Source organism: Juglans regia, chromosome 10 (assembly GCF_001411555.2).
Source record: "Juglans regia cultivar Chandler chromosome 10, Walnut 2.0, whole genome shotgun sequence".
Taxonomy (NCBI): domain Eukaryota; kingdom Viridiplantae; phylum Streptophyta; class Magnoliopsida; order Fagales; family Juglandaceae; genus Juglans; species Juglans regia.
Genome location: NC_049910.1, coordinates 20,218,926 through 20,228,816, shown reverse-complemented (window position 1 = coordinate 20,228,816; position 9,891 = coordinate 20,218,926). Strand labels below are relative to the sequence as shown.

The 9,891-nt window shown below is 36.9% G+C and overlaps 1 protein-coding gene across 1 annotated transcript; it reads right to left on the bottom strand.

Moving 5' to 3' along the window:
* Window positions 1-9,153: 9,153 nt before the first annotated feature.
* Window positions 9,154-9,603, bottom strand: LOC118349664 (uncharacterized mitochondrial protein AtMg00810-like). Its single transcript, XM_035695180.1, has one exon. The coding sequence runs from the start codon at window positions 9,601-9,603 to the stop codon at window positions 9,154-9,156; it is 450 nt and encodes a 149-aa protein (XP_035551073.1).
* Window positions 9,604-9,891: the final 288 nt, after the last annotated feature.

Below are 9,891 nucleotides of genomic sequence, written 5' to 3'. Positions count from 1 at the left end.
CAACAATAAGTATGAACTTCCTGTTTAAGTATATATATATAATATGGTATGTTGTTAACCCGATCAAGCCTCAATAATTGAATTAAATCAACAGCACATTTACGTACCATTATTACCCCCAGACAGTACGTACGTATTGCATGGGAAACCATTTTGTATATATATATGTAAGGCTAAGTACTGTTACTTTATTCGAGGAGAGAGCTAGCTGTCCTAATTGGGAACGTCCAGAACTGTCAAGAATCGTACGTACAGACTCCAATTTTTTCATGTTTCTCCTTTTCTTTTTGTTTTTGTTTTTTGATTTTTTTTTTTTTAATCTTTTTGTCTTTGATGATCATTCGTTTCCATTTGCATACATCCCCCCTCATGCCAGCCCTTTTTGGAGTCCCAGCAATTATGGCCCAAAAATGTGATGAAAGTGCAGCTAGCTAGCATGTGAGAGCTGGCAATAATGTCGCTGTGTTCCTTTATTTCTTTCTAGATACCGGTGGTTTCGTCGACATCATGAAAGTGCAGCAGAAGTCCAACCTATTAAGTTAAAAAGCCCTTATCTGATGAAGAAACATTAATTATTTGCTCAGTTTGAAGTTTGGTAAGAAAATGACATTAACTATCTGTAGAGAGAGTTTTATATATATTTATACACACAGAAAGTGTAAGATTTCCAAGAATTACCAGACAGAAAGAGCAATATATATATATAAACGTACACCCAGGAAATTTACCCTACCCAGTATGTTGCAGCACGCACAATGTACATGACCAATAAGCACCAAGAATATCAGTACTGGTTCTTATATATTTAAACAATAATCACATTTGCCACTCTTCTTATATGCCCTGATATGTGTGTGTGTGTGTTAGCTGTGGGAAACTCAGCAGTTCGTTACCGACTGCACAGTGCAGCAGAATAACTCACTTCACATGAGCTCAAGCCATACTCAAATTAAGTAGAAATACAGAATCTTTGTTATTCCAAACTTCATGGGCATTGAGCTCTTTGAGGGTTTTTATGAACGAAAAATCAAACTAGAAATTTCAACAAAATAAAAAAATGTTAGTCCTTTATGGCAGTAACTCTCAAAACCTGGAAACTCGCAACTGTTAATGTTGAAATTCTCAAGCCCTAGTACTGTTGTCTCTCACAACCTTGGATCATAAAGAAATAACCATTTTATCTTCGCTATGTCGTCTGTAGATACGGATCCAACCAGTCCTAAGTACAGCAACCTTCCATAACCATGAGGTCAAAGAGATTTCAACGTGGACAACGCTCCGAATATCTCGATCCCAACCATGCACATAATATATGTAGCACAAATCATCTAAGATGTTTTAAAGAAGACAAAATCAGATAATTTGAACTGAAGTTTTTTTCCTTCTTGATAGTGAATCTCCTGATATAATATATAAGGCGTGACTAGAGGAACAAAATGCCTTTTTTTTTTAATTAATTATTATCATCGTCAAAACACTTATCTGCGGAGGTCAAAACTACTGGCTACAACTTCCTTCTAGTTCTAGCCATGAGGTCAATCATGAGAAGTGAACTTAACGGCGTATCTATAGCTAACAAGTACGAATCCAACAAAACAACTTTTTAATTAATTCCAAGTACGAGGAAACTGCTTCAAATCTTAAATAGAGCTGACCACCCTGATCATCTCGCGTACCCCATAAATTTACTAAACATTGGGAAACAAAATGAGAGAAAATTAAGTGAATATAAAATTGCTTTATCTACACTAAAATGTTAATTCTAATTTCTTCAGGCATAAGTTTCTGAATCTCTAACCCGAATGTCTAATCTGTTTTGACTTGTGAGAACGAACTCGGATTCGGCCGGACGCATATGAACTCGCGAGGACGAACGATTTCTCTGTCTCTCTGATCTCTACACAAACGCACACAGAGATTGTCTGTGGAGGACTTTTGTCCAGATATCATAAGATCAGGTGGAATTGTTTCTTAATCTTCGGATGATCTTTTAAGGCCCTCCCCGCCCGCCTGCTCATGCCACGTTAAATTAAAAGATGAAACTAAATAGATTTTATGTACTTTAATTTCATGTCCAAGACTTGCCACGACGGAAACCATCTCGCGCGGCACAGTAGAATTGAAGCGCGTACGTGCACGTCGAAAAGGAAACCGGCCCCGCCCGTACGTTCATTTTTGAAGAATCTCATTCCACAGATGATCTGTTTTTTAATTGCTCAGTCTTTTGTCTTTGCTCTTGATGTTTTCCAGCTAGCTATTCAATATTCCAAGTGTACTAATAAACACTTTAATTTTTAGTAGTAAATAATTAACTTGCAATTTGTGCCGTTTCCCACGTACGTCTATTTACTTTACAGCTTTGCATTGCTTTGTCCACTTATACTTACCAACCTCTCCTGCACTAAAGATATCTTGCATACGGGTGACTTGGTAACTATTCATAATTAACATACCCGAGCCAATTACATGGGTGAAGGGAATAGGATCGAGGCAATCTATATAGATGCTAAGGAGATACTACTATTGGAAGCATTTCCCTATTGAGAATATTGCAATATATAAAGAAAAATGTATGGCACAACTAGATCATCTACAAGTCAAAGATGCTGAATACATGCGGCGCATGAAATCCATGGGCCAAACAAAAGGGAGATGAGAAAACCCAGAGCAGGAGATCACCCATGAGATCAGCAATATTGGGGAAGGAGTGATTCATCTCTCCCTGCCTAGCTAGAGGCTAGAGCAATTAAAAATTCAAAAGTTGGGGGAATCAAAGCAAGTGAGAGCATTTCAAAATTTCAAATAGCTGGTTTGTAGAGTGATGACATTGTTGTAGCATATTAAACCTAATTATCCATCCGATCACAAGGTTGATGGGATGGCCTAGTATGACCATTACCATTATTAATCTTTCCCTGACCCTTTTTCTATGAATCTCTGGTCAACAGTTTCAAATATATTATTGTAGATAATTAGATATAAAATAAGCATTTGGTTAAGTAGTACTAACGATTATAAACTGATTCAAGATATACATCTAGAATATGAACCTCTAATATAAAGCTTGTTAATTAATGAAGTACATGCATGTATTTAGTATTTTCATGTTGGTAATTAACAAAGTTTATGTAAGTATTCATGTTTCTATAGGGATGTGCATGTAAGAATTAAATGTGAAAGTGTTGGAGTGATCGTTAGGCAACACAATTTGATCAAGTTGAATAGAAAAATAAGAGTACTCTACAGCTTTTTCTTATCTCTTCAATTATTGTTCTCTTCCTCCAATCTTCCAACACAATTCTTTTATTATTATTATTTATGTTGAGTCAAGTATTATTGAAATCAAAACAATTATCTCAAATAAAATATATACCAAAACTTAATAGTAATAATTTCTTGTCAACCATGCAGCATATATAACGTATCATAGAAAATAAATCTATTTGTAAGCTGTAAATTAATATCTCAAACACTTAGTTAATATGGAAGTTTTTCACATCAACTTACACTAAAAAAATCATTACTTTGACATTCATGAGCACCCATTATTACCATCCAAAATTACCGGTAATCCTCTCAAGGGTTCTCCCCTTCTTAGAGGCCTTTCTCTTGTCTTGTACAGGTCCTTGCATGTGAACCATCTCTACATGCTTGCAGTTCATGAGATTAAGTTATGGATGCCAATTTGAAGTCGTTATGTCAACCGCTCTCTCTCACAGAACAAGATGCTTACGGTGGAGCCAACAAGGCTCGATGATGCTCTTGCGAGAAGTGATCGGTGTTTGATCTTCAAATTACTTACATCAAAACACTACAATAAGGATGCTTTTAAGTAGACAATGAAAAAGATTTGGCATCCCGTGAAGGCGGTAACAGTCAGTGATTTGGACTCTTCGCTATCATTGCAGAGTTTGAGGACCTCCGAGACAAAGACAGAGTTAAGCGGGATGGACCTTGGACTTTTGACAAGAATCTTGTGCAGGTGAGTGATGTTGAGGGACTCAAACAGGTGCACCAAATTGCACTAACATATGCTCTATTCTGTGGGTCCTAATCCATGACCTTCCCCTTATGGCCAGAAACGCATATATGGGCACTTATTGGCAAAGCAATTGGTAGAGTGGAGGAGGTCGGCTTGGAAAAGGATGAGATGGCATGGGGAGAATACATGATTGTTAGGATTTGTCATGATATATCAAAGCCCCTGTTACTTGGAAAGAAGATTTGCCTGGGATTTTCACAGCCCATCTGGCTAACATTCACTTATGAGCATCTTCCAAAATTCTGCTATCTATGTGGAAAAATTGGACACGACCATCGGGATTGTGATTATTGGAAAACAGAGTTGGAGCAGTTCTCTGTGAATGAGTGGCTTCATTAGAGGTCGTAAAGAGCAGTCGAAGGACAAGGAGAGACCACCGAAAAGTGGGAATATTCCAGGCGTCGCAGATCCTAGGGGATCACCTCTTAGGGATAGGAATCCAGTGCATTCAAACAAAGAGCTTATCATAGAGGAAATCACGGAAAATTTGAATGAGAATAATTCTCCTTCAGTTCTGTCGTTACAAAAGAAGGTTTTCTTGGAGGAAATCACGTAGGAATGTATGCATGCAGATAACGGAGGCTATAATTCAGGATATTTGAATAAGGTGGATCAACGGGGTTTATCTATGAAGGAAGGTCAAATTGGGGGTAGTGGTGTCATTACGAAGGAAGTGATTCCAAACTCAAAGGAAATTGGAATGGGGCCAGAAATAGAAGGCCCTCTCACTAATTTGTCTCCCTCTAAACTATCTGGAGGCCCTTGCAAGTGGAAGAGGAAGTCTTAAGGTGCAGCTTCTTAATGCAGAACTAGTTGTGGGTATGAAGAGGGTACCTGAGAATGAAGAGGAGGAAGGGAGGAGTTCCAAGCGTCTAAAAATGGGTTGAGAGAGAATGTTAGCAACTCAAACTATCATTGTTTATCATCGGTGGAGTCTGGTTCCCAGCCCCGCCGGGAGCCATGAAACTTTTAAGCTGGAATACCAGGGGGCTTGGGAACCCCCGTGGTATTAGAACCCTTCGTGATCTAATCAAGAGTGAAGATCCTGATATTTTGTTTCTGCTACAAGTCACAAATAGCCTTTTCCATAATATTTATAGGGCTAAATATTTCCCAACAGAAAACTTGCTGGATGCTCCATTAGGTACGAACCATTCTTATACTTGGAGAGGGATTTGGGAAGCAAAGAATCTTTTGATTAAAGGGGGGTAGGTGGAGTGTAGGAAATGGCCTTTCTATACATATTATGAAGGATTCTTGGATCCCAGGCTTTCAAAACCTGGAAACAGAGATTGATAGTAGGAGCATGCTGTGTAATGGAGAACCTGCATTAATTGATGGGAAGGTTGTAAGTCTGATTGGCAGTGATACAAAATGGTGGGATGTTAGTAAGGTTAGAACTCTATTAAATCCAAAGATTGCTGAAGAAATCTTGAAGTTGAATCCAAGTCCTGGTAAAGGGGTTGATAAATGGAGTTTGAGTCATGAGAAAAGTGGTAAGTTTAGTGTGAAGAGTGCTTATAGATTTTTAAAAGCTGCACAACTCAGATAAATGGGGAATCCTCGACTGCTGGTTTACAAAAATCCTTTTGGTCTTCTCTTTGGAAGCTAAGGGTTCCACAAAAAGTTAAAATCTTTGTTTGGAGAGCATGTAGGGAGGGACTACCTACAAATGACAATCTAAGAAGAAAACAGATCAATATGGATGGCCAATTTATTTTCTGCAAAATCCAGTGGGAAGATTTGCCACATGCCTTGTTGTTTTGCCCTTCCATTTATGAATGTTGGGTTAAATATTTTCCTGCTATTCAAAACATTGATCAGAATAGATCTTTTCAACAAGTGGCAATGTCTATCAAGGAACATGGTACCAACGAGAAGCTGACAGAGTTTATTTTGATAGCTTGGGGATTCTGGTTCAGAAGAAATAAGATGGTGCATGATCAAGTTTGTTTGCATCCACAACAGGTGATTGGGTTTCCTTTATCAAAGAGATGTATGTCTGATCCATTGAAGCATATGCAAGGGGTTCAACAAAAATCTAATTGTAAGTGGTCTTCCCCACTAGCAGGCCATGTTCTATGATCTAAAGAAGGATGGAGGGGGAGTTATTTTGAGAGATTCAAAGGGTGATGTGGTGATGGCTGCTAGCAAGTTGGAGGAGGAAGTCCAAGAACCAGCATTCATCGAAATCTTGGCTATGTTTAGAGGACAACAACTGTGTGTGAATATGGGAATCGAAAATTTATCCTTGAGAGTGATTGTTTGATGATGGTTGAAGAAATTTAGAATGGTAGTGATTCTTACACCCCTCAAAGAACACTTGTGCATGATACAAAAAGATTGATGCAGTGTTTTAAGGAATGCAAAGCACAACTTGTGAACAGATTGGCTAATGAGGCAGCCTACAGACTTGGAAAAAATGCTTGGAACATTACTGATATTGAAGTACGGTGGCAGAGTGTGCCCCTTCATGCAAGCCATGCTATTTGGTTGGATAAACTTTATCTGTAATTGTTTGTTGGTTTCAATATGAAATGCAAATGTTTTCATATATAAAAAAAACAAATCATTACTTTGACAATTTTTATGGAAATAGTATTGGGCCCCACAATAAGTAGTGTTACCCACCATGCATGTTTATAGATAGCACGACTCTATCAACATTTGTTAATTAGGATCAATCAAATTATTTCATTTTTCAACAAAATGTATCGTCTAATTCACTACAAGAAAATTGTTTATTTGTGATCAGTTAATTCTTATTAAAATAATTATTTTTTATCTAAATGAGTCTATTATCGTTATAAATAGTCATTCTGATCGCAAATAACTCATTATAAATGTGCATCTGTCTAGTAGTACCGATACTATACACTTTGAGTCTGCACGGAATTCTCATTGGTACTATAATTATTGTTGGTATGACCTCCTCCAGTACTATGAGTGTTAAACATGCCAAACTTATTTGTTGTCATATTGGAAGTGACCATTTGGAACATTGTTTACGATCTTTGTTGTAAAGTAATAAGAAAATAAAATAGAATAAGCAAATAAAGAGACGGGGTGGAGGAGAATGTGTCAAAGCTGATCTATTGGGAAAACAGCTTGGGATATTGTCATTAATCTTTTTCTTTTTACTGTCGCATTAGAGCCTTGAGTTCGTGCCCTAGCTAGCTTCCAATATAAGTGATTATTAGTAATAATTTTTTAGATGCTGAGAGACATGTTTGTTTTTGGGTGACAAATGTGCATAGAAATACAATCATGATAACTTGCCTTTTGAGCCTCCTGTTATAGATGCATATGACCCACTTAATATATATCTATGTTAGAAAATTAAATTTAATGGAAGAAAATATGTGAAGTTAGCTCCATGCGTACGTAGTAGATGAAGATTCTCTGAAATAAAGAAAAATAAGAATTACTTCATAATGGAGACGACTTATCAGAGTCATTTGATTGCGGAATATTGAAAATAAGAAACATGCAGCAATATGCATGCATGCACGTATGTACAGCTATTTCCTGAATCATTTTGATTATATGATATATTGCTGATCTTTTGACCAATATCCTCTCAACTCCCTTGAGGTTTTGGTTAAAAAGGATTTTGACACTGCATGCATGCTACCTAAATACTATACATTATACGTACGTACATACCTACATACATAATTCTTTCTTCTATATGTGAATTCCCAAACCCTATTATTCCCTTTTAATTGCCTTTTAGTCAAGAGAGCATAAATATTAATTCAAATGGTTATCAGATTTTAAGTAATATTGAGCAAAGAATGGATTAAAGTCTACACGCGCGTTCTCTGAATACCAGCTAGCGCTTGTATTGATCATCATGATGCAGTTTCGTCTAATTTACTTATTTCGTTGGTGCTTTTCCCTAATTAGGGAGCTAGTTTGTGCATGCATGCGTACGACTGCTCCAAAAAAAGAACGAAAGCGATCAAAGGGGTTACGTTTAATGACGTACCTTTTAAGTTTTTACTGAAGCATGATTGATTTTTGCTCTCTCTCTCTCTCTCTCTCTCTCTCTCTCTCCTGGCTTTTTTAATTAGGGGCTTTGTAGTTGTTAATTAATTTACTGCAATTATGACGATATTTCTGCATGCTCTTTAATTATTTCCAACATGTTCGTTCCACTTATTCAATTTACTCGATGATTGGAGAGGTTTGGAGAGGCCGGGCCGGCCCCTAGCACTCGTGCAATTAAAGCTAGCTTATAAACTGCTATATATGATCATGAGGAGTAGCTAAGCTCATGATGAAGTTAAAAAAGCAGTAGTTTACTCTTTAAGTAGTGCACGTGATGATCCTTTTTCTTGGAAAACTTTTTAATATTCCATGGCAGTTTCAAATTAATCTAGTAGTATTCATAGAGAATCATAGTGTACGTCTCTTTTTTTTTTTAAATAAAAATTATATTTACAGTATACAGCGCATAAATATTGTGTATTTATTATTTTTAAAAAATAAGTAAATATAAAATTCACATGAAAATTTAATTGTTTAACGGTGGACCCTTCTATTTTTCGTTGAGGAGAATATCAACCACTCTTTCAGTTTGTTCTTTCTCTTATTAATAAGTGAAGTTGTTGAATACAGATATAATAGTTGTAGGACTCATAACAAATATTAAGAAGGAAATAACAATACATTCTTATCAAGATAACTACGACTAATGAGATTGAGTTTCTTGATCTTCTACTGACGTTATCTTCTAGTCTTCTACGGCTTCTATAGCATCTTTATCTTCTTCAATATCCTTATCCTTAACATGCCCCCTCAAGTTCAATGAAGTGGAAACTACATTGAGCTTGGAACGAAGTGTTGCAAACCTGAATAAAGATAGAGGCTTTGTAAAAATATCTGCAAGTTGATCTTTGGAGGATAAAAACTTGACTTCAATAAGTTTCTTGGCTACCATATCTCGCACAAAGTGAAAATCAATCTCTACATGCTTTGTTCGAGCATGAAAAACTGAATTTGCTGATAAATATGTAGCTCCTATGTTGTCACACCATAAAGTAGGGGAGTCGAGGCTCTAAGGCTAAGTTCTTGCAGTAGGGATTGAAGCCATTGGAGTTTAGCGGCTATATTGGCGAGTGCTTTATATTCATCTTCAGTGCTTGAACGAGCAACTGTGGCTTGCTTTTTGCAACTCCATGAGATAAGGTTCGGCCCAAGAAACACACAAAAACTTCCTGTTGAGCGTCGATCATCACGAGAACTTGCCCATCAACATTTGAAAAAGCTTGTAGAGTAGTGTTGGCTGACTTGATAAAAGAGAGACCATAGCTGATTGTTTGTTTTAGATACTGAAGTAGACGTTTTACTGCTTGCCAGTGATCAAATTTTGGTGAGTGCATGAACTGGGATAATTTATTAACTGTGAAGGCTATGTCTGGACGAGTGACTGACAAGTATTGTAGGGCTCTAACTGTGTTGCGAAATAATGTGGGTTCATTGAAATCCTCACTGTCAAAGGCATTGAGATTGGTGGAGGTGGCCATGGGAGTACTAATGGGTTTGGCTTCATGCATTTTTGTCTTGAGGAGTAAATCCATAATGTACCGACGTTGAGATAATATAAACTGCCCTTTTGAATGTAGAGCCTCAATACCCAAGAAAAAATTCAAACTACCCAGATATTTTATTGCAAAGTCACAATATAGAGTGTTTAACATTTCATCAATGGCATGCTTGTTGGAACAAGTGATTAGGATGTCATCAACATAAATAAGAATATACATTGTGAACTTGGATGAAGTGTGAATAAACAAGGACGTATCAGACCGTGATCCATGGAAGCCTAAGTCTAGAAGTTGATT

Excerpts from the sequence above, each read along its gene's own strand:
- LOC118349664 (XM_035695180.1), bottom strand. The coding sequence starts at position 9,603 with ATGCATGAAGCCAAACCCATTAGTACTCCCATGGCCACCTCCACCAAT.